Source organism: Aspergillus bombycis (assembly GCF_001792695.1).
Source record: "Aspergillus bombycis strain NRRL26010 chromosome Unknown contig00005, whole genome shotgun sequence".
Taxonomy (NCBI): Eukaryota; Fungi; Ascomycota; class Eurotiomycetes; order Eurotiales; family Aspergillaceae; genus Aspergillus; species Aspergillus bombycis.
In genome coordinates, this window is record NW_019170007.1 from 361,766 (window position 1) to 385,226 (window position 23,461).

Sequence of the window (23,461 nt, forward strand, 5' to 3'; positions counted from 1 at the left end):
CGAAAAGTTAACGTGAAAACCCAGAAACAAAAAAAAAATCAAGTCTTAAGAACCTCTCGCATGACCACCACCTCGCATTCTCTTTCCAGCTCCTTCATTACCACCCTCTCCACCGTCGTCTCGGGCCCGCTTGTGAGGAACAAACTGGCGAGCTTGAGCATTTAGGTTTCCACGTGGACTAGACTGGCCTTGCCCCTGTGGCAGGTTTGCAGTCTGGACATTCTGGTTGCCACCTCGGCCATGACCCCCGCGGCCTCCGCGGCCTCGAGGGAGACCGGTGCCACGTTGGGATGGCTGGCCCTGCTGTTGCTGTTGAGGCTGACCCTGGTTTTGCTGGGGTTGTTGTTGCTGTTGTTGCTGCTGTTGTTGCTGCTGGGTCTGCCCACCAAATGGATTTTGTTGTTGATGGCCACCACGCCCGCCTGTTCGACCTCCCCGTGCAACCGGCAACCCAGACTGCAGAGCTCTAAGAACTCCACTGTTAGCGCCAGCAGGAGGCTTACTTGGTAGCGATGCAGGCTGTTTGTTCTGACTTTGCCCGAAGGGGTTGACGGGGGCATTCGCCGCTGACGGTGCTGTGCCTTCGGTACCTTGTGGTGGTTGCTGCTGCTCTTGCTGCTGCTGCACACCTCCTTGGCCCTGAACTTCGATTGGGGCAGGTCCCTTGGCTTGAGCGGTTGTCGTTTCAGAGCCGGTTGCTGCTGGGCCTTGCTGCTGGTTGACAGGCGCAGGAGTCGGGGCAGGAGTCGGGGCAGGAGTCGGTGCTGGAGCCGGTGATGGGGACGGTGCCACTCCTGCCGCTGGTGTTGGGGCAGGTGTTGGCGCGGGCGCCGGTGACGCTACTTGTGCGGGGGATGCAGCCGATGCAAGCTTTTGGGTTTGCGGCGGAGCCTTAGTTGTCTTCGCTATTTCCCACACCTCAACAACAGGTTTCTGAGGAGTCTCGGCGGCCGCCTTCTGAACAACGTCGATCTTGGCCAGCGCATTCCTGCACCGTGTATCGAGCATACTGATCTTAACCAACGTTTTCTTATCAGATAGCTCGACGGCAGATTTGATCTTCTCTTCAACACCCTCCTCGTGAGCCTTCTTGAGGGCTTCCTTCTCCTCATTGAACTTTTGCTCCATGGAGGCCAAAGTTTCCTGACTCACACCTGCCGAAGGCTGAGCCCCCTGTTTCTCTTTCTCCTTAGCAAGCATTGTTCGGATATTGTTTCGAATGATGGTCCGAATGGTTTCGTTCTTGGCCACCAGTGCTTTAGCTTGCTCATCAGTGAGTTGCGGTAGTTCTCCTTCCGTCTTTGCAGGAGTCGCGGGGGCTGCAGGAGTGGCAGGAGCCTGGTTTGGTTTCGACACAGGAGTTCCTGGTTCTTGCGGCTGTGGCGCGGCTTGTTGATTGGACCTCAATTTTTCTATCTCTTGTCGGTGGGCCGTCCTGACTTCTGCCATCTTGTTATTGAAGGTCTCCTTCAATTTCTCTACACGCTCTTTAGCCCTCATCTCGTGCTCGGCATCCTTAGCGGTTATAGCGGCATCCTTCTCCGCTAAAGCAGCCTCCTTCTCGGCAAGAGCAGCTTCCAGGCGCTGCACCTTCTCTTCAAGTGCCTTTACTCTTTCATCGTCGCTAGGAACAGGCAGTTGAGTGGTTGGTGCAGGGAACTGAGAGGCAGGCGTCGAGTCGACACCAGAGCCGGCAGGTTTTTCTTCAATGGCCGGTGCAACTGGCTTCTCCGCCAACTTGGCTTTCAACCCGCTCAACTCTTCCTTAGTCGTCTTCAATTCCTCTTGAATGACTTCCTTCTCTTGCACCACCGTATTCAACTCCAGCTGCTTAGCGTTAATACGCCCAGTAAGTTCCTTCGATCTAGCCTTGAACTGTTCGGTAAGCTTTGCACGCAAATCCTGCACCCTCTCCTCTGCATGCTTTAGTTGCTCTGGGAAAGTAGCTGCTTGTTCCTGCAAGGTGTCGCGGGCTGACACGGCTTCGTCCCGCTCTTTTTGCAGAGTCTCCAGTTTCTCCTTCAACCCTTCCATCTCAGCTGGGTCAACACGATCGTATTTTTGAAGAATATTCTGAGTTCGCTGTTGCCACCTGTCGCGGTCTGCTTGTAAGAGCTTCATCTCCCCATCTTTTGTCTCCACCACATTGTCAAGTTCTCTTATCCGTGTTTCCAGAGGTTCCATTTGTTGCACGAGCTCATCGACACGTGCAGACTTCTCCGCAAGGGCAGTTTCCGCTTGCTTGACCTGATTACGCAACGTAACGCTGCTTTCCCGGAAAAGATTGAGTTCGTTCAAGGTCTCCATGAGTTTGTTGTGGCTCAGAGCGGTATGCTCGCTGTCAGCAGCAGCGCGGCGTTGCTGTTCAAGTTTCAGCCTCGCCTCATCTAGTTGAGACTGCGTATATTCGAGCTGCTGGCGCAAACGTTTACTCTCTTGTGTTGATAGATGGTACTGAACATCGACAATCTCCTTTTCACGACGCAGGAATTTGATGACCTCTTGAAGGCCTTCCAGATTGGGTGCAGAGCTTTCCCCTTCGTCCTCGGTCTCAGGAATGTTGGCACGATCCCGCTGTAAAGCAGAGATTTGGTTTGTAATATTCTCAAGTTGTGAGTGAAGCAAGGAATTCTGGTGCAGGACTTCCTCGCGGCGTTTCTGCAGCTCAGAGAGTTCACTTTCATACCTGTCTTTTTGCTCATTCCAACTTTCCTCCTTTTGTGTCAGATCTTTCTTATATGTGTCGGCTTGGGCACGAGATTCAACAAGCTCAAGCTTCAACTGATTAGCTTCTGAGCGAACTAGCTGTAGGTTCTTCGCAGCATCGGCATGCTTGACCAATTCGCTTTCGTAGTTTTGCTGGGCGTGCTGTGAAATTTCTGCCTGAGCCTTCAAATCTGCTTGATGGTATTGGGCTGCGGCAAGCTGGCGTTCATTCTCGTCCTTTAGTCTCGTGATATCAGCTTCCAGGTGAGACTTCTGCTCCTCGAGGCGGCGGGCAACATCTCCTTGCTCATCGCGGAGTTTAGATAGTTCACTATTGGTAGTAGAAAGCTCGGAGGAGATTTCTTCAATCCGTTTTTCAAGATCCTGAATCTTCTTATCCTTCTCTTCGACAAGGCGTTCCGTTTCCTCGCGGTACTGTTCGTGTGTCTCGGTAACAGACTCCAGGCGTTCCTCAGACCCTTGACTGATTGCCCTATAGTCTTCCACCTGTTCCTTAGCATGCTCAAGCTCGCCCTTGGCCAAGTCGAGATCGCGCTTCAACTCAGCAACTTGGATACCCAACTCCTGCTCACGTGTCAAACTAGACTCTTGTGCACCATCTTCCAGAGTTGCAGGCACCTCAGCTGGAGCAGCGGACACGCTAGGTCTAGACTGCATCACTTGTAGGCGCTCCTCGGCACTCCGGAGTTCAACAGTCAACTCATCCACCCTAGACTGCAGATGGTCTCTAGTTGTCTTGACCCCAACTAGTTCTTCCCTAGCCGATCCCAAGCTAGTCACCAAATCATCAATCCGTTTCTGACTTTGTTCATGATCATACTCTCTCCGCAGGGCTGCCTTCTTAGATTCCTCAACTTCATCGTTGAGTTTCCGTTTAGTTGATTGTAACTCGGACTCAAGTGATTCGACGTTGAGCTGCAGGCGACGGCGACTCTCTGAATCAGTGTGCTCTCGCTCATTTAAAATTGTCTGCAGGTTAGCATTGAGCGAGTCAAGTCTGCTTCTCTCATTCCGTAATGTCTCGTTGTCTTCAATCAGCCTTCTCTCGATATTCTTCCAGAGGTCCTTCTCAGCCTTCAGGTTCGCATTCTCCCGCTGGAGGCTTTCAACAAGTCCCTTGGTTTCCACTAAATCTTCAGCTGCTTGTTGTGTCTTAAGATCTTGGCGGTTTGCGTTCTCGAACAGCGCAGCATATCGTTTTTGGAGCTCAGTGTTTTCGCTCTTAAGCATGTTGAAATTACTTTGCAACAGTTCCGCCCTCTGGGTAGCAGCACCCAGCTGACTGCTGGACCGGCTAATCTCACTCAACAACTCACTGTTCTTCCTCGACAACTCGTTTACTTGTTGCTTAAGGGCAGAATGATCAGTGGCAGACTCCTCGCGGAAGCTGTCAAAGTGTGCTTGCACCTTGCGAAGTAGCTCAGCATAATCAGGTGCGTCCTTCATATGCTCATCTGCAGTACCAGGGGGTGCGGTACCAAGCGGTAGAGACTGAGAGAAGGCAGAAGAGTCGCTGACCGTCTGACGCCGACGTGTGAGCATGCTCCTGAAAGTGTCACGTTCCTTTACGTAGCTCTTTGTCTGAGCTACGAGGTTTGCAATCTCATCGCGATATGTCTGTACTCTGATCCTCAATTCCTTCAGTTCTTCCTGCTCTTGCTGACGGACAGCATCCTTCTCCCGAGCTTCGGCGCCCTCCATCTTATCCCCGAGTTCTCTCAGCATCCGTCGGAGGGTCACGTTCTGTTCCTGAAGTTCATGGAGGTCCTTAAACGTCATCAAGTTCTGGCTAATGAAGCGTCCCGTAGGAGTGAGATCTGCAGCAGCATCCTCGATCTCCTTTCGAGCTATCTTCTCGAGCTCGTCCCTGTCGTAGCTACCTTCACCTTCCTTCAAAACGGCGACTTCCAACACCAAAACCTTCACCTGTGCACTCAGATCTCTAAGTTGTTGGCGCAGAATATCCCCTTCACGAGCCAAACCCTCCACCTGGCCTTGCCATTTTCTTGCTTCCTTTGTTGCATCATCCCTCTCCTTTCCAGCAGTTTCAAGAATGTTAGACATCTCAACAACAGCATTTTCCAGTCTTGCATGATCAGCGCGCAACTCATCAATTTCAGGCTTGCTTGCTTCAAGGTCCTGAACCATCTCATCCAACGTTGACCGGAGTTCCTGGCTCGTCTTTTGTTCCGCGGCCAGTAGTGTTCGCATCTTGTCATATTCCGTATACATTTGCGTGAGAGTGAGGCCACCCTTGCCTCGAGAAGTTCTAGGCGAAAAGGTACCAACAGGCGTACCAGGACGAACAGGCGTGCTAGGCCCACCGTTAAGGCCTGGTGCTGGGCTCATGGACCTCCTTCCGCCGACACCTTCGGACTCGAGTTGGCTCACTGTGAGCTCAAGTTCAGCGATGCGGCGTTCAGCAGCTTCTTTGTCGGAATGTTCCGTTTCAACCTCTACGCGGAGTCGGGATATCTCCTCCGCTGCATCGTCCCTCGCCTTTTCTAAGGCCAATTGGCATTCCTGGACTCGATGTTTGGCGGTTTCCGCGGCATTTCCTTGCAATTCGGCGAGCCTGTTCGCACTGTCCAATTCAATTCTGAATGATTCAGCTGTTTGGATGGCCTCCTCCTTGAGCTGTTGGATGCTCGAAAGCGACTCTTCATAGCGCTGCTCCACCTCATCGAGCCGGCTCTTAAGGGCGTTTTCGCTGCGCCTCAAGGAGTCGATGGTTGCACCCGCCTCCTCATTCTCGCGCTGAAGCTCGGCGATTCTAGCGCTCTTTTCTTTCCGGAATTTCAGATACTCGGCAGACTTCGTCTTCAATTCTGTTTCAAACCATTCGTTGTTCTTCTTTGTCAAATCCAAGTCCTGCTGGAGACTCTGCTCGCGGAAACGGGCACTCGCCGATGCCGAGTTTGCAGCCTGAAGATTCTGCTCAGCAGATGAAAGTTCACGTCTCAATTCAATGGTCTTCTTGTGTTGTGTCGAAAGCTCTTCCGCGAGTTTATCGTATGCTGCAGACTTTGATTCAAGAAGTGCTAGTGTGTCCCGGTTTGAGGCTTCAAGGGAGGAAATGCGGGATTTCAAAGAGCTAACTTCGGATTCATTGGAGGTAGAAGAGGATTTCAAGGTGGCGATCTCAGATTCCAGGCTGGATCGGATATTTTCTATAGCAGATAAGCAATTGCATCACAGCGCAGCATTGGTAGCACAAACCAGATTCATGTAATTTCTTCCTGGATTCCTCAACTTCTGCATGGCCTTTCTCGACAGAGCTCTTCAAGACCTTGACCTTGGACTCACTGCTGCGAACAGCGTTTTCAAGCTCTACCTCCAGGCGAAGCTTATCGGACTTCAGATGATCGTATTCTCGGGCCTTCTTCGTGATCGCTTCTAGGAGTTGATTCACTAATTCAACCGTAGGAGCTTGGGTAAGAGTGGTAAGGGTCGACTCCGCGATGGAGTAATGAGAGGACAGGTAAGGCAATTCAATCGTAGTGGTAGCCATGGTGCCGTAGGTTGGCAGCAGAACAAAGCCGCTTATACTTATAAATGGTTAATTAAGAAGGCCCCAGAGCGAACGTCGTGTACTCAGGTGAGCAGACGATGTTGCTGTAGGCGTGATATGCACTGTCTTTGACACGTGCACACAGCGCTTAAGGTTGCAATTAGCTCATGACGACATCAAAAGAGAGATGTCTACGAGAAGCAACAGAGGTCAAGCGAAGATAAAACCTCTGTAGATTGATGATTAATAGGTTATGGACAAAAGGGTGACGAGTGACGCTTTGCATTCGGGCTGCTGGGTTACAGCTCCCAACACGGTTAAGCGCGCCGATGCTATCACGTGATGTGTCTCTCCGGATGAACAGGAGGCTATGGTTACAGCAGCAAAGAACAGCGCATCTATCAAGCCCAACAAAGGCTGCTGACAGCCTTCTCGGTGCGCCTTACTCCAGGGTAGACTCGATAGCTCTAGGTGACAGTATTTCTCTTTGGACTTTCGAATGAGCTATCGCGACCTCTACTTGAGCTCTGTTTGGCTCCGGTGAGCCAAGCCTTGCCTCATATTACTAACTTCTGGACCCTTCACGTCACATTTTCTCTCAACTATAAGTTTGGTTATTGCTTGAGAACTCGCAACCATGTCGCATCTCCAGCAGCAACTCAAAAGCTTCAACGCTGGCGTCGTGGCTGCTGCGGCTCGCATGCCACAGCAGAGACGGTTCGTCCATAACAACTCTGCCAGTAGTTCGCAAGTACCATCGTCGGCCTCCACACCCACCCCGAGCGGCGATGTCAAGCGGAAAAGGCACGATGCAGATATCGTCTACTCGCAGCCTGCCAATACTGGCACAGGCAAGGATATTATGACACAGGTTATCTTTGCAATCGAGCATATGAAAAACAAGGGCGTCCCGCTTAGGTTTACGGATATCGTCTCCTACCTCTCTCTTCAACATCGGGCCAATGATCAGGGTTATGTCCAGGCACTACGGAGCATCCTTCAGATGCATGAGAAGGTCCAGTATGATCCTAGTGGAGCAAACGGAGAAGGCACTTTCAGCTTTCGCCCACCACACAATATCCGCACTGCCGAGCAGTTGCTCCAGAAACTCCAGTCGCAGTCTACCGCTGCTGGAATGAGCGTTCGTGAGCTGCGGGAAGGCTGGCCAAATGTGGAAGACACCATCAATCAGTTAGAGAAAGAAGGAAAACTCCTTGTTACTCGGAACAAGAAGGACGACCATGCGAAGATGGTGTGGGCCAATGATCCATCCTTGATACAACACTTCGATGACGAGTTCCGTCAGATTTGGGAGAAGATCAGAGTTCCGGACCAGCAGGCTGTCAAGGAGGAATTGGAGAAGGCCGGGATTACCCCCACGAACAAAAACAAGGTCACCAAAGCTCGACCCAAGATCGAACATAAGAAGGTCAAGAAGCCTCGTCGCAGTGGCAAGACGACTAACACCCATATGATGGGTGTCTTGAGAGATTACTCACATCTTAAACGATGATTGAAGCGTTAAGGCTATGGAAAAAAGAATGTTGATTATTGGCTTCTGCAGTTGCGCTTTTCAGCTGCGCATTCCGTTGAAACTGAATTATAGAGACTGGCACGACCATGGAGATCGGTCCCATTGCATCTATTGGCGTCTTCGGGGGAGCATACACCGGGAACTTGAGTTTCATCAAACGATTCAAAGTCTGGCTAGCATCTTCGCTCATCGCCAGTTGCTGTCCAGCCTGTAAAATATATTAATAAAATATAGATACCCAAAACCGTCATATGAACCAATATCACTGCGTAGATCACTACGATGCTCTCCAGATGAGACCCATGTCACAAATCTGTAATTGAAATCATCAACATATAGTTTATTGAGATCTACCCCAGAAAGGGAAGATAGGCATGTCTTGAGCGCGCAGCGCGCCTAAATCGGGAACAGCCTCGGTGTGGGAAGTAGTACTACCTTAAAGGGAAGTGGGATGGAGTTATCACCCGCGGCACCGATTTTCCATACATGACAAACCATTAGTGATCGACTCAAGGCCGGGCCTCCCACTCTTCTTCCCTTCCCTTCCGCTTGCTTCTAACCATATATATATCGCTGCGCTACCGGCATTTTCCGACTATAGAAGTATCTCTTTCGAGTTCCAGATAACTCTGTCCCTTCCTGTTACCCTCGATCCTACTCTAGAGTTGCATCTCGGTATCCGGTATCCGTACTTCTCCGCACACCGACCCGGAGATAACCATTATCGGCTTGACTCATTCACATTCGGAAAAGAGTCAATTCCAACGTCCAAACTAAATCTACTGTCCCAATTGCATACGTCAGAATAACCGGACTCAAACTTGGGCGTGTTTACGTTCAATCTCAAAGAAACAAGTACCAACGCCACATATATTCCTCTGCCCCGCTCAAGTGAGGGGCAAATCTTCGCGACTCAACATGCCAGCAGACACCGATCCCAGTCTTCAATTCGATTCAATTGAGGATACAATCAAGGCTTTCAGTGAGCATTGCTCCCCTTGCCCCTCCCCTCTGTATTCTTCCCCTTTGTGCCGAAGGTGCACTCATGTGGAAACGTCCCGAGGCAATTCCTACCGGCAACGCTAACCCACATGACTCTGCATAGAGAATGGCGAATTCATAATTGTCCTTGATTCGCAAGACCGTGAAAATGAAGGCGATCTCATTATTGCTGCCGACTCAATTACCCCCGCTCAGATGGCTTTCCTGGTTCGCTTCACAAGGTAGGAAACCCGCTCAGCCCGATATTCTCACATCCTCCCAACTGCATGCGTCTCATATATAGTCACTAACGTTTCCTTACCCAAACCAGTGGTTTAATTTGCGCACCTGTATCCCCCGAAATCGCCAGTCGACTCAGTCTACCCCAGATGGTGCTTGAGAACGCAGACCCGAAAGGAACCGCCTACACGATCTCCGTCGACTCAAGTGACCCAACCGTTACCACCGGTATCTCTGCGCAGGACCGCGCCCTTGCATGCCGAACGCTTGCCTCTCCGACTGCTCGCGCCGAAGATTTTCGGAGACCGGGCCATATTATCCCCCTCCAGGCCAGGAGCGGTGGCGTGCGTGAGCGTAGAGGACACACTGAAGCCGCAGTCGAGTTCTGCCGTCTGACCGGTAAGGTACAAGCTGGTGTGATTGCTGAGTTAGTGGAGGATGGAGAGCTGGTCCCGGGTGTCCCAGAGATCGGTGGCAATAACGACATGATGAGACGTGATGGGTGCTTGAAGTTTGGCAAGAAATGGGGCATCAAGGTATGCACCATCGAAGACCTGGTTGAATACGTCGAGAAAGTAGAAGGTAGCCCTCCTGTTTTCACAAATGGAAAGCAGTAAGTTTGAGCGTGACAATGTTGTATAAGTTTTTTTCATTTTTCTTTTCTTTTTTTTTCTCTCTCTTTTTCTATTGTCAATTTCCCCATCTTTCTTGGTTCTTTTTCATTGCGAGGTGCATGTTTACGACCTGTTTATGGAGCTGTTTTTGTATGTACTATTGCAAAGCAAAGTTGGAGGCTGGGCGGGCAAAAGGACATCTATGGGATATCAGATGACCATACTTCTCTCAGTTATGAAATGGATGTGACAGGGCAATATGAATTACAGGAATAGATATAGACCGAAAAAAATGTTGGCTATATGTCTGTAACTTTAGTCTATGAAGCATTTTATTTGAAAAGGAGCATTGACCGTTTATCGCAAAATCAACCACCACAACCATAACCAAATCTATATAGCAAAGTATCGTCCTCGTTTATTTCTCGATTTCGTACTCCGCGACTCTCCCTCTTGCTATCTGGTTGCATGCCTCTGTCTAAAGCGAAAGCCTTGGCAATACGCACTACGATAGAGATAGACTCTAATACTATAGCATCCACCTATATACATGCAGATAATGAAAAGACGAAAGGAGATAAAAACATCTTGCGCTTGCTAATGGTGCTGTCTATAAAGAGCAGAGGTGAAACAATCTAAAAGGTATATCATCCGAACAGTATGTAGCCAAGGTCCCCAGTGGGCCTCGTAAAATGCAAAAAAGTAGCTTCACGGCTTACAGCCCTAAGCCACCCATCCGCCGTACTTCATCGGCCTGTCTTTCCAAAGCTCTCCGCATCATGCTGGAATATTCGCGCTCCCGCATCCGGAACTCACGTCTTCTGTTTCGTAACTCCTCACGCTTAGCACCGTCCATATCTTCACTGAGATCGATGAGATCATCTTCCTCTTCATCTTCATCGTAGCCATCCGTATCGGCGAATCTAATGCGACCAACACGTTCGCCTGTCCAGACGAGGAGTTCATCTCCCGTTAAATTTCCGCCGGTGGGTAGAATCTTCCGAGCAACCTCGTCGTGGCTCCGAGGACTAGATGAGTCGTTCCACAGGCCGCGGGCCTCTTCGTTCTCACCATGCATATTAGTGCTGGATCCAGTCAAGTCTTGTTCATTCTTCCGACGAGGTTTGTAGTCGTTGATGTTGAACCGACGAACTTCGGCTTGGCCGTCTCGTTCAACCCACTTAATGTTCCCATCTCCGTCAGAATAGACTATACGGGTGCCGTGCGACTCGACTGATAACACCTTCAAGCTCGCAGAACTCTGTCGGTTTTGATACACAGGTGTTAGGCTGGATGATACATCCGATGGTCCGTTCTCTCCTTGCGCACCCGACGGCATAAGGCTGTATAGCTCAAGGGAGCCTTTGCCTTTGTATTCACCACAAGCGACAACCTTATGTGAGTCTGGGCAGGACGACCCAGAAGACACAGGAAACTGTGGTGCTGGGACAGAGGCGAGGCCGCATAATCGACCTCCTGAGTGAATCGTGTTCTGCAGCCGGGGAAAAAATCGTCGGTCATATTGCAAGATGCTTGGGAATCGCCCGGCGAGGAATATGGAATTCACGTGGGGGGCGGGGGGATGCAGTAGGGCAAGTGGTCCTGGTTGGAATAAAGGAGCATAGTCCTCACCTGTCTCCAAGGGGTTGGGGCTTCGTATTCGATGGGGAGGCTGCCCGTTGGGTCGAAGTTGGAGAAGGGGGGAATCCGGAGGAGCATAGATCTGTGATTTCGGGACCAACGAAAGTGTTGGTTTCTCACACCGAAGATTAATCGCCTCTTCTTCCTCGGTGGCAGATAGCCGACCATCGTATATATGAAGGCTCAACGTAGTAGCTAGAGTTAATGGCACAGAGTAATCCGTCTCTTGAGATAGGGCAAAGATCGACCAGGGATAACGCTGCTGTGAGATTACGCTCAGCGTCTCGAGATCAACTTCATTCAACACATTGGCAACGGCAAGATATGCTCTTCGACGAATTGAGTCCACGCTCACACATTCCCCAAGATTGATAAACTCCAGCCCTGATTTGGCCGCCGAGTTATCCCTCCGGCCGGATAGATTAGCCATTAGGATGCCCGGCTGGCTAACTCCAAGGATCCGGCCCTTGGTAGACTGAGACCCGATTGAGTGGGAATGGTTGAGATCCCAAATGCAAACACTGCCGTCGTCTAATGGTGCGATAGCCTTGTTCTCTCGCGCAGAGCTCCAATCCCGGAGCAATCCCATACCTTTGACCTCGCGGTGCGTCTTTTTCCCTAGGTTTTCTTTTGCAAAGGGCTGCTGGAGCCAATTGAAGGATATCGGACCATTCCGAGCGATATACTCCGAATACCAGTCGATATCTTCACCCTCGTACGACGGATCCCACGTTGCCGCCGCTCTTGACCGTTCAGCAAATGACACATTCTGATCCCCGTTCGAGAGCGAAGTATCTGGTTGGATTAGGGAGCGAAGAGAAGTTTGGCCCAACGAGCTAAGGGGCGTAGTGGAATCTGTGACACGGCGTGCCGAGGCCCTGTTAGCCGAGTGAGAGGCGTGTGCGGCGGCCCATGACTGCTCATAACAATGGAGTCTCCATAGGCTATTGTCCCGCGCGAGCCCGAAGAATCGCTTTGAGACAGACTGAAGCTGTACCTGCTCATGTGGCGTGAGATCTGGTGTTTCACAAGGATGGTTAGCTCGTATAGCGACTGTGGCAAAAGGTACTATTACACAAGGGCCATCCGCACTAAAAGACCGGAGTGTGGAGAATAGTGTAAACTGGCTGGGGATTCGAAAGAAATGAGATTAGATGCGCTTACAATCAATTATCTTAGCAAGAATCTCTACGGGCAGCTTCTCCATGAGGAACACTGGTCCGGAGACACCATCGAGGCCGGACAGATCCAATTGGGGCTCACTACAAAAATGTGGGACAAGCCGACTCTTGTTGTTGGGTTCCAGACTTTTCTTTTATAAATTTCCCCGCGATCAGTGATTCAGCCTGACTGGCGTCACGTGTTAGCACGCATTGGGGTGGAGACGATTTATTTACGCAGTATTAAGAAAGCCCATGTTGATGGTTGATTTCATTACACAATGTACGATAAACGGCTGCTATTGGTTTTCATGCCAGGGCTCTGCTTAGATCCTTCGAATATCTCAGAGCATATGCACGCTCCTAATTCCAATTGATATCTTTTACCCAATTCATCATAAATCATATTAGTCGTACAGAAGGAGACCCATTACCAGGTCCCACATGAAAAGAGCGTAGGGTTGGCCTGAGCCGAGACGAAACTTTTAAGGGCCTGATAAACAGTACCACCGTTTAGCCCTCAGGCTTGTAGACAGCGTCTTTGCAGAGAACAGCGACTCTTTTAAAGAAACGTCGCCATTCCAGTGGGTCACCTTTCACTTTCACAAGTTCAATTTCAAATAGACCCTCCGACACGCATTCAATAATGACCTTACCCTGAAGCGTGCACATTCGGCCGTCCCTGGTCACAATTCTTATCATTGCCGACACATCACCAGCAGAAACCGCGGGCACTGATGGCACGGGTACCCCCAGGCGATGCAGAGCCTCACATATGAGGGGCACAAGGATTTTGAGCTCCCATGTAGAGTAGAAGCGAGTCAGAGGCCGGGATGGTACTATATCACGGAATTGCTGTGCCTTCTGCGTTCGGCTGAGAGGCACAGACGGATGAGGAGAAAACTGTGACATGGACGGCTCATCTTCAAGCGTGTCAGCTACATAGGTATCATCCACCGAAAGAGGCTGTCCCATTGGTTGAGTAGATGAAAAGACGTCAGTTAAGTGAGGTGTGTCCCAATCAACTAGCATGTCGCCTCTTAGCATCTCAGGTTGTGTCGACGAGATCCTGAAGTCGGTGTCCAGATCTCCTATGTCCATGTCCATTCGGCAAGGATCGACACTACTATTCGCTCGCCGAGCGAGGGGATCCTGAGAGAAGTCTATATGAAGAGACTCGAACATTGCTGTAGCCATATTGATGGGGTCTCTGAGTCTGCCATCCGGAGATAAAAACCTGTTCTGCCGTGTATACCAGGGGTGCCTCCGAACATCTTCCAAAGAGAAGCGGCTGGCTGGGTCGATATTTAGCATACCCCGTAGTAATGACAATGTCGCAACTGGCAACTGTTGCCATAGTTCGTCACTTGTCCGTGCGTTAGTTGTGACATATTCGTGGAACTCGTAACTACTCTCTGTCGGGCTATCCCAGGGTGTATTGCCAGCCAAGAGAACAAAAAGGACAATTCCGCATGACCAAATGTCGACCAGATCCGGTCGGTAGCCAATCCCTTTCATATGGTTTTTGTTGCTGCAAGTAATGACCTCTGGTGCAATATAAGGCGGGCTGCCACAGAAAGTGGTGGAAAGCTTTGTCACCCCTTTATACTCGAACAAAGTTGCCAGGCCAAAATCTGCAATTTTCAAGTTCCCATCTGCCGTCAAGAGCATGTTTTCCGGTTTGATATCGCGATGGCCCACACCTTTCGAGTGCATATATCCCACTGCACTGACAAGTTGGGAGAAATAAACATGAGCGATGTCCTCCCCCACACCTTCATCGGCCTCGATCTTGTCAAAAAGATCGCCTCCCTCGGCCAATTCCATAGCGATCCATCTCCAGACCCCATCCTCTCCGGTTTGGAAGAATGATATTATATTATTGTGATCGCCGATGTGTTTGTGTACCGTCGCCTCCATTTGCAATTGTCGTGGGCTGATCTTGCCATGTCGAGCAGCGTATTCTTTATGGATGAACTTCACGGCGAAGACAGGGTTATCCGTATGCGATGGACATGCCTTTTTGATGCTATTATACAATGACACGAAATAGGATTAGCAAACTGCAGTGTACAGTGCAATACACATAAGATGGGGTAAAGAATAATAATCATACCACGCGTAGGCACCCTGGCCGATTGTCTTGGACACGATACGAAAGGGCAAATCGTTTGGCAGCGGGGCGAGTTGAGAGTGGTGCATCTTGACGTAGCCCTCTGTGAGCCTGACTGTACGAGGTCAGTCGGAGTGAGTAAAAAGACAGAAAGATCCTTGTCATATAAAAGCCAGGTTTAGCCCCATTATCCTGGAAGATGAAGATAGGCAGGGTTCAAGATGGCTGAGAAACGCGGCACGCGAGTTGCCACTTTATCCCCTTTGGGTAATATGTTGATCCGCCGGGCGCAACATTCATGATGAGGGCAAAACACGAGAGAAACATGGTTAAATGATTGGATAGCAGATATGTGTATGAGCTTTACCAAGAGAAGAAAAGATCAGTCTACGGATATAGCAGAAATCAGGGGCAGAACAGCAAGTCAATCATTCGCTTGATGCGACGGAGGAATCAATGTGATCAAAAAGGATCGTGGTTGGTTTAATGCCCGTCATACATTTTTAGACCCGCAGCAGCGTGTCGCCTGCCATATGGAGTATGCTAAGTGGCAGCGCCCTGCTTTTTTGTAAATTTAGGACACTGGAGAAAAGATTTTAATGAGATCCGAAACTTTACACGACCTTTTGTACAGGCTATCGTTGAGCTGGAGAGCATCATACGGAAAGAGCACGCTATACAAAAATCTCCGACCTCATCTCACGAGGCAGTTTTAAGCCAAATTCTATTTGATAGCGTGATAAATGAAAGACGAGTCAGATTTACTCCGGAGTATGGTGTGAGATCAGGCGGGGCTTTTTTTGCCTGCGTTGCCGGGGGTGCATTTATTTGGTTGGTACAGTAAACAAAAGGAGCCCGAAGAAGGGCTTCGAATACCTTCCAAGGTTTCCCCGTTTGCAAAACTCCAACCGTCTCTTTGTCCTTGCCAGTTTGGGGGTTAATAATACTACACCTGTAAGGTTCCTTGTTCTTCCTGTCTATCCCTGCATTGCAAGTTTCGAAAGTCAATCTTGGAACTTTCGACTGCTCTGAATCCGATCAGATCCTCTGCGGTTCATTCTGTGGGTCGTTCCGTCCACTTCCAGCCAACTGCGGTACCGCATTCGCATTCGGCGTCATTCCAGACAGCAACCTCTCTCCTGCTACTGTCACTCACATTCCACAACCTTCCGGAAGTCTTTTTTTTCGTAATACTTTTTCGTCAGGAAGGATCCAAGTATTTTATCTTCACTCCCTCGCTTTCTCGGCAAAGTCACCATGGACTACACAATGGAGGATACTCAGAACTCCGCTCCAGAGGCGCTCGAGGCGTCCAAGCTGAACTCAGCACCTCAGCGGAATGACAGCCAAAGCGTAACCAAACGGTATAGTCCTTGGAAGATAAATGAAAAAGAGAAATCGATGCTGACTTCTACCCATCCGTATAGCCTCCAGGCTGAACTGATGCAGCTTATGCTCTCGCCTTCTCCTGGTATCTCCGCATTTCCTGACGCCGATGGCAACCTTACTTCCTGGACTGCCACCATCAGCGGACCCAACGAGACTCCATATGAGGGCTTGACATTCAAGCTCTCGTTTGCCTTCCCCAACAACTATCCTTACTCTCCACCAACCGTCCTCTTTAAAACTCCCATCTACCATCCGAATGTGGACTTTTCCGGACGTATCTGCTTGGATATCTTGAAGGATAAATGGAGTGCTGTGTACAACGTGCAGAGTGTTCTCCTGAGCTTGCAAAGCTTGCTCGGAGAGCCAAACAAGTGAGACATCGATACTCTTGCATGTGGTATACATCTTACTGACAGTTTAATAGTGCCAGTCCCCTTAACGCTCAGGCAGCCGAGTTGTGGGATACAAACCAGGAAGAATACAAGCGTCATGTTCTTGCGAGACACCGCGACGTTGAGGATATTGAGTAAACTGTAATGACTTTGTCGGCTGTTGCCGTGATGTGGCGTTAAGGACAGACCATGTTTCTTTTGGATGTATTGCATAGGGTCTGTGTGTCGTCGTTTCTTGGGGCGTCTCACTGGAGACTTTGTAGCTCCTGCATTTTTGGCTCAGGGGTACGGTTCGATGCATAAGGGATACAAATGGTTCTGGAGTTTATGCGTTGGGTTCACCTTCTATTATGGGACCGCGGGTTTAACTCAGGTATAAGAGTGCTCGCGCCCGTGGAATAAATATGATCCTTTCTTTGTCCTGCAACTTAATAATAGGTTAAACATACTTCTCTAATGATCTTTACCTGATCCGTCTCGCGTACTAAGATGCTATGGATGTCCGGCAGCCTAGCTGATGTACGTCCATACAGCAGCGAGGCCGGTGTCATCCTGCCACACCTGATCCGGCGTGACGATAAAATCCCGAGTCAGCTAGGGCGGCCCTATCCATTACAATCGATTTGAGGGTAGTTGACTTTTCTGGCTTTTCCGTGATGGGCAGGTGTACATGGGTCACTGTACCCGATGAGCTGCCAGGCAATCCATGTGCACGGACAGCTCACTAACAGCTAGTAGAAGGACAGCGGCATCAATTGCCGAAAATAATGCCCAATGTGGGACCATGAGAAACACAGTGTTTCCTGCTATCAGATATAGGGATAGCTTTACTCAGACAACAAAAGGGGAAGATAGGACAGTGACACCGTAAAGCGCTGGGTCGAATTAGCTCATTTGAATACATTACGGTTTCGAATACTATAGAATTGTGTGCAGTCACCCATAAGTACGGCAGTCACAGGAAGATCGTATGTGAATAATGACGAGGCAGTAAGATGATTGGAATATTCATATAGTATTTACTGCTCACAGAGCAATGAGCCAAAGACTCCTAATGAAGTCATTGGATCAAGAAAGAGTTGAGATCGTGAGCTCCTGGACTCATGGAGATACAAGTATATACATACTTCTGCTTTGAAATGGGCAACAAATAGCGAACATCGAAGAAAACGGCAAAAGAACACCCGCAATTAAATAGTACAGTTCAAGTAGCACGATACATGCTCAGATCCAAATGTCCCCGCATTGTTCTTAGGATTATGAGATGTATTGCTCTTCATTTGTGATTAGAAGACCTGCGATGGCCGCACTCGTCAGAGTACTGATGGCACCAGTGAGCATGGCGCTGACGGCAACACGAGACACATCACCAGCTCGGCTGGGTGCTAGCTGGGCCAGCACACCAATTTGGTTTCCGAGAGAACCGATGTTGGCGAAACCACACAGGGCATAAGTGGCGATCAGCCGGGAGCGGGGTGACAGAGTTTGGAACTCGTCTTTGTTCTGTAGGTAATCGTATGCGATGAACTCGTTCTGTTTGGAGTCTATTAGCATGTTTGTTGTTCTCTCGAATCAAAGGCAATGGGACTTACCATAACAAGCTTAGTTCCGATGAGTTTAGCGACCTTCAGGAGATCACCGTCGCGGGAGACACCAAGAAGGAAGGCAACCGGGTAGCAGATGTAGCCAACAATGAGCTCAATGGTCAAATCAGGCTCGTAGATGTTCAGGTAGTGACCCCACCAGGTCAACAGGCCGTCAGCAAGACCCACAAGGGAGATAATACACAAAAGTGTAGTGGCAATCATGCCTGCAATCTTGATGCCCATCCAAGCTCCGTTGGAGAATGCGTGAAGGGCGTTGGCTGCTTTGTGGCTGTCGTCTTCAGGGACGACAATACGGCCAGCCGTCAGCGTCTCCTCTTCCTCGGGCCAGCGCAGCTTAGATGCTGCCACAGATGCCGGAATACTCATCACGCATGACGAAACCAGCGCTTGGGGGTTCAAACCCATTCCGATAAAGGATACCAGGACTGATCCTGCAATGGTAGCGAATCCGGAGCACATGACTTGGTGAATTTCCGCCATCGTAAGATAGGGAACGAAAGGCTTGATAAGCATGGCCGACTCGCCTTGTCCGATAAAAGGAGATGCAGCTGCCACCACAGCTTCAGCTCCCGAGATACGCATCGCCCAGAAGAAGAATACGGCAAACTTGCCAATTGCCCACTGGAGAACGCCCGTGTAGTAGAGTAACTGCACGATAGACACGAAGAAGATGATAGCCGGGACCACACTAACGAGGAACCAGCTGCTGTGCTTATCGGCCCAACCAGTTTCCACCAAGAAATCCACACCTTGTCTGGAGAACTCCAAGAGTTCTCTGGCCAACATGGAAATGAAATTGAAGATATCATATCCAGCCTTGGTTCTGAGGACGAAGAGTGCGATGATAAATTGCACAAGCATTCCCACGATGACGGTATGCCAGATAATCTTCTTCCGATTTCTTGAGGTAAGCCACAAGACAAAGAGGAAAACAACTAGTCCAAAGAGACTGACGGCCCGATTCGCACGGGTGTTGTCAGCAGACTCCGGAGAGGCAAATGAGCCGATGATAATCACTGCAATCGTCAAGAGCGCGCCGCTGGGGACTCTTAGCTTTTCTGGGATTAGGTTGACGAATCGTGAAGCGGTCTGGTTCCATACCCAGTAGACTGGTCTGGTCAAAATCGAAATGGGAACATAGAAAAAGATGAGGCGCAATGTAATCGCGAGGTAGAGCAAAAATGGGATCAACCAGCCCAGATCATACCGGTGGAGGATGAGACCGGCAATCCACCAGCTATAAGTGACATAATGAGCTTTTAAAAGATCACAGCTACCTCGCTGGCAGGCGTCCCCGACAGCTCGAAGAAGGCACAACTCACCCGGTGAACAAGAGCCAGATGACGGCGTAGACAACATGCTTCAACCACGGGCGATAGCGGCGCCACGGCCGTGACGGGACGTTTTCACCTGCCTCCTCGTCTTTATCATCCTTCTTCTGGCCACTGCTATTGAGAGAGCCCGACTCTGGTAGTTCTCTCTTCTCGGAGTGCACATCTTTCGTGTAAGTGATATCTTCTTCAATATCCTGTTGCGCATTAGGACCTACGCCATGATGCTGTGGCGTAGCTTCCTCCATCGTACTAGTAGGCATAGTATAAGAGATCGCGTGGTGACTCGCAGACGTGCCGTTGTCCTCCAGCCTCTTCTCATCCACCATCTCCACGCAGCTTGTAACGTATCAAGTAGCACGTGGGCTAATCCTGTTGATCTGTTCAAGGCTGTGGCAAGGTCAAAATGTGATCAATATTTTACTGACGGGGCAGGGCCGGGGGAGGTTTAATAGGATTTTATTAAATGCATGGATGGACCCAGATGTGAATAGATTGGGGACTGATAATAAGATAATGGGAATGTGTGTTAAACGAGTAAAAATTTCAGCTCAGGCCATGTCCACCTGAGATAAGACCGTTAGAGGAAAACTGGCCGATGCAAGGCTGGGACTTATCGGTTGAACAACCCAGTAAGCGGGGATAGTGTATGTTCTTAACCTTAAGACCTTGTCGCATGGCATGGCATGGCGTTCTCAACTATACAGGACGCTAGTGGCTAGTCTTCTACGGTTGTTCTGGATGTCTAGGGAAATTTTTTCTTCTTTCTTTTTCCATGTTTTCTTCCCGATGCCTTTCGCTGGAGCAGCATGCAGACCATCTACAACTGGTGGCTGGGTGGTGGATTCAACCAGTAAAAGAAGAAGAAAAAATTCTTAGAAGGAAGCTAAGTTAAAACTCCACTTACCCAATCCCAGGTTACGGAGAGTGGCAAAGGTCTCTTTTTTCTTTCTTTTTTCATTTTTTCTTGTCCTCCGTAGTGATAAGACTGTTGCAGCACTAAAACGTCGCTAGGGGCAAGATTACAAGCCTGAGGCCGTAGATTGGCGGAAGATCAACACTGAGAGGCGAAAGTTTCTTAGTTTGCCAACACCTTGACGTACAATCTCCGCACAAAAGAAGTCGCTCGTGTGCCGCCCTCTCTAATTTAGGTTAATGCCGTTCGTCCCTTGGAGATGAAAATAAACTATGAAGAGTCAGATATTTTTGGCCCTGGATATTCCTTTCGATGCAGTATGTGTGATTGATTGTTATAAGGTTAGGGTTCACCACTAATTCACCGAACCGTGGTTGTGGAGGTTTGAATACAGTTTCTATTTGAAAATGATATCCACCTTGAAGTGCTGAAGAAGGCACTCTGGAGTACATGAATTAGCGCTATGGGCTCAAAGGGGTAAGGCACACCGACACTAACCGCACCTTCAACTCAGGTGCCAAGCCCACCGAGTATAAACTAGATAACATTGATGAATCCCTTTGTATCGGTGTACGCCGGAGTGTTGCCGAGTGTTGTTTCACAATTGTGCGACCAACAAACGAGGGCTTCTGATAGGGCTCGATAAGCTCTCGGACTGCCAAGCCACCAATACTCTTCCCTGGTTTAGGGTGACATTGATTACTTCCATAGTGCCTCATAATGAGATGTATGTACGGAGATTGCCGGACTTTGGCCTGGTCTTTATACAGAATGAGTTATGATAACGACGATCCGGGGTAACTCACCAATTGTGATCCTCTTACTTTTTCCCATGGCCATCCATACCCCGGAGTAGTACTCTTCTGGGGTGTCATTTAGCGGCATAAGATTTGCCCCGGGGCGGCTCGTTCATTGCCCACTTTCATATTGTACGTATTGTGAGGTTACATCGGCGTTCCACCGTGACCCTTCGCATGCCTGAGTATTTTGTTGTGATCCAATTTCCCTTGAACTGATCACATGCCTCGAGGAAATTGTCGTCCGATTAAATCTCGCACCCGATGAGATATTTTGAACTCTGTACACTGTCTTCTGTACGAAGTAACCATCCAATTGCCAGATAAAATCGGCATTTCGGATAAAGTTAGGTTGTGCCGCAAACAAACATGGCCCACTATACCCCAAGCGGGGAACTGTGACCCTGTCAATGTAATCGATATTCTGCCCCTTCTTCGACCTCCGTCATCACTTTTCTTCAATCGAGCTATACTTCCGCCATGAACTCAAGCGATATCGATTGGGAGTTAGAAGAAGGGATACCCCAGGTTGACGACCCTTTCATTCAACAGTACCTGAAGGGCCGTACCTCCCTCGTATTGGAGGAGCAAAAGCAGCGATATGGTCAGTTCCCTACAAGTGGTTAGACAATCAACCGAGCTCATTACTCACCAAACTTGGAATCATAGACACCAATCTTCGCAAGGCCTTGTCGCCAGTAGCTACGAAGGCTTGCGACATCGTTTCTAAGATACGCGCCCGCGATCTGACAATTTTAGGGCTGAACGAGGGAAATCCCCGCCAGTTAAACCCTACCCCTCAGACGAGTCACATACCCCAACTTAACAGGGATGAGGTGCAGAAAACCGACCTATGGAGAATCTTACAGAAGATGCCGAAGGGGTCACTGTTACATGCGCACATGGAGACCATGTTGGATATCGACTTTGTAATAGAGGAGGCCTTCAAAACACCGGGCATCCACATATATGCCCCCAAGCCTTTGACTACTCAACGGGACTACGAAGAAGGGATTTTCTACTTCCAATACTCACCATCGGTACAACACTTGGAAAACAAGCCAGTGTTATGGGACCCCGGCTACGAGCCATCTAGCCTAATCAGCTTACAAGAGGCGGCGTCATCGTTTCCTGATGGCGAAGAAGCTGGGTTTCATGTTTGGCTGAAGAAGCGATGTATTTTCCCTTCAGCGCATTCATATCACCATGGATTCGATAATATATTGAATGCCTATAAGACTTTATCATCTGTTGTTAACTCTCTTTTAAGCTACGAGCCCATCTTCCGCTCATGCCTTCGTCGGATGTTTTCGCAAATTGCTGCCGACGGCATAAGCTATGTGGAACTTAGGAATTCTTTTACGTTCCCATACAGACAGGAAGGAAGCTCTGCTCCCGAAGAAGACTATTCTGCATGGTGTCATGCATTTCAGGAGGAACTTGAAAGTTTCAAAGGCACCGAAGAAGGGAAGACGATATGTGGAGCACGCATCATCTGGACGACGTCACGGACACAGTCAAACAGAGAAATATCTGGTAGCATGATAAACTGTATCCTGGCGAAGCAGGACTTTCCAGAGGTGATCTGTGGATTCGATGTGATAGGGCAAGGAGATGATGCTAGATCGCTTGTCGACCTCGTCCCCATTCTGTTCTGGTTCCGAAAACAATGCGCTGAAGAAGGGGTGGATATCCCTTTCCTTTTCCATACCGGTGAAAATGGATGTGATGATAAACAGGCTGAACATGACCTATTTGATGCGATTCTACTTGGCGCTAGGAGGCTAGGTCCTGGAGAGTCGCTTTATAAGCATCCCTTGCTCCTGGAGCTGATCAAGGAAAAAAAGATCCTTGTCGAGTGCTGCCCTATTGTGAAGGGTATCAATAGTCGAACGAATTTTACTCAAGTTGATCCGCTTTCCGTTCTGTTATCCCGGGGCATCTCTGTTTCTCTTAGCAGCTACCTTCCAGACCTTTCCGAGAGTGGATTGAATAGCTTAACGTTTGGGTTTTGGCAGGCACTTCAGGGCCCCGATAACCTTGAGCTTCCGGGCCTTGCGATGATGGTCGAGAATTCAATCCGGTGGAGCTGCTATGAAGACCAGCCACCAGTCGAATGGCTGTCGGATATTCGAGAGGGAATCCTAGGTGAAGGCACAAAGGCCGCCCGTTTACGGGACTGGTATGCTTGCTTCGAGAAATTTTGCGAGTGGATAACACTGGAATTCGCTGAAGTGGATATATCTTAGTTTCAAGCTTTAGTGTATTGATGGAATTAATAGCTAATGTATAATACCACTGAGATCTTGTGTCTCTAGACATAATCAGGACTCGTCGGGTCTTTGCTCAGATCCCAATGAAGTGCATACTCCGGAATACTCCATACCCACAGTGGAGCTTAAGTGCAGGACTGACTCAGTGATCGTCCAGTCACGTGAAACGCAAAGTATGTCGATGATGCGATGTGTCGTTCGCAGAGATAATAACGGTCATACGTATAGATGATCT

General features: G+C 49.3%; 8 protein-coding genes across 8 annotated transcripts; 4 read left to right on the plus strand and 4 right to left on the minus strand.

Annotated features, from left to right (window-relative positions):
- Positions 1-45: 45 nt before the first annotated feature.
- ABOM_001354 (putative filament-forming protein (Tpr/p270)) lies at positions 46-6,238 on the minus strand (the record flags this gene model as incomplete). The annotated part of the gene is made up of 2 exons (XM_022528484.1): positions 46-5,897; positions 5,947-6,238. 2 exons carry the CDS (start codon positions 6,236-6,238, stop codon positions 46-48), a joined length of 6,144 nt encoding a protein of 2,047 aa, XP_022393814.1.
- A 637-nt stretch (positions 6,239-6,875) lies between these two features.
- On the plus strand, positions 6,876-7,751 carry ABOM_001355 (transcription factor TFIIE subunit TFA2; the record flags this gene model as incomplete). Its single annotated transcript, XM_022528485.1, has 1 exon — positions 6,876-7,751. The coding sequence occupies one exon, from the start codon at positions 6,876-6,878 to the stop codon at positions 7,749-7,751; it is 876 nt and encodes a 291-aa protein (XP_022393815.1).
- Positions 7,752-8,690: 939 nt separating this feature from the next.
- Positions 8,691-9,610, plus strand: ABOM_001356 (3,4-dihydroxy-2-butanone-4-phosphate synthase RIB3; the record flags this gene model as incomplete). Its single annotated transcript, XM_022528486.1, has 3 exons — positions 8,691-8,754; positions 8,878-8,995; positions 9,085-9,610. The coding sequence occupies 3 exons, from the start codon at positions 8,691-8,693 to the stop codon at positions 9,608-9,610; spliced, it is 708 nt and encodes a 235-aa protein (XP_022393760.1).
- A 712-nt stretch (positions 9,611-10,322) lies between these two features.
- ABOM_001357 (uncharacterized protein) lies at positions 10,323-12,455 on the minus strand (the record flags this gene model as incomplete). Its single annotated transcript, XM_022528487.1, has 2 exons — positions 10,323-12,265; positions 12,413-12,455. The coding sequence occupies 2 exons, from the start codon at positions 12,453-12,455 to the stop codon at positions 10,323-10,325; spliced, it is 1,986 nt and encodes a 661-aa protein (XP_022393816.1).
- A 466-nt stretch (positions 12,456-12,921) lies between these two features.
- Positions 12,922-14,610, minus strand: ABOM_001358 (putative serine/threonine protein kinase; the record flags this gene model as incomplete). The annotated part of the gene is made up of 2 exons (XM_022528488.1): positions 12,922-14,437; positions 14,525-14,610. The coding sequence occupies 2 exons, from the start codon at positions 14,608-14,610 to the stop codon at positions 12,922-12,924; spliced, it is 1,602 nt and encodes a 533-aa protein (XP_022393817.1).
- Positions 14,611-15,778: 1,168 nt separating this feature from the next.
- Positions 15,779-16,440, plus strand: ABOM_001359 (putative ubiquitin conjugating enzyme (UbcK); the record flags this gene model as incomplete). The annotated part of the gene is made up of 3 exons (XM_022528489.1): positions 15,779-15,885; positions 15,949-16,281; positions 16,335-16,440. The coding sequence occupies 3 exons, from the start codon at positions 15,779-15,781 to the stop codon at positions 16,438-16,440; spliced, it is 546 nt and encodes a 181-aa protein (XP_022393818.1).
- Positions 16,441-17,559: 1,119 nt separating this feature from the next.
- ABOM_001360 (NupC/NupG family nucleoside CNT transporter) lies at positions 17,560-19,569 on the minus strand (the record flags this gene model as incomplete). Its single annotated transcript, XM_022528490.1, has 3 exons — positions 17,560-17,835; positions 17,895-19,146; positions 19,232-19,569. 3 exons carry the CDS (start codon positions 19,567-19,569, stop codon positions 17,560-17,562), a joined length of 1,866 nt encoding a protein of 621 aa, XP_022393700.1.
- A 1,864-nt stretch (positions 19,570-21,433) lies between these two features.
- ABOM_001361 (putative CECR1 family adenosine deaminase) lies at positions 21,434-23,202 on the plus strand (the record flags this gene model as incomplete). The annotated part of the gene is made up of 2 exons (XM_022528491.1): positions 21,434-21,557; positions 21,623-23,202. The coding sequence occupies 2 exons, from the start codon at positions 21,434-21,436 to the stop codon at positions 23,200-23,202; spliced, it is 1,704 nt and encodes a 567-aa protein (XP_022393699.1).
- Between the last annotated feature and the right edge of the window lie 259 nt (positions 23,203-23,461).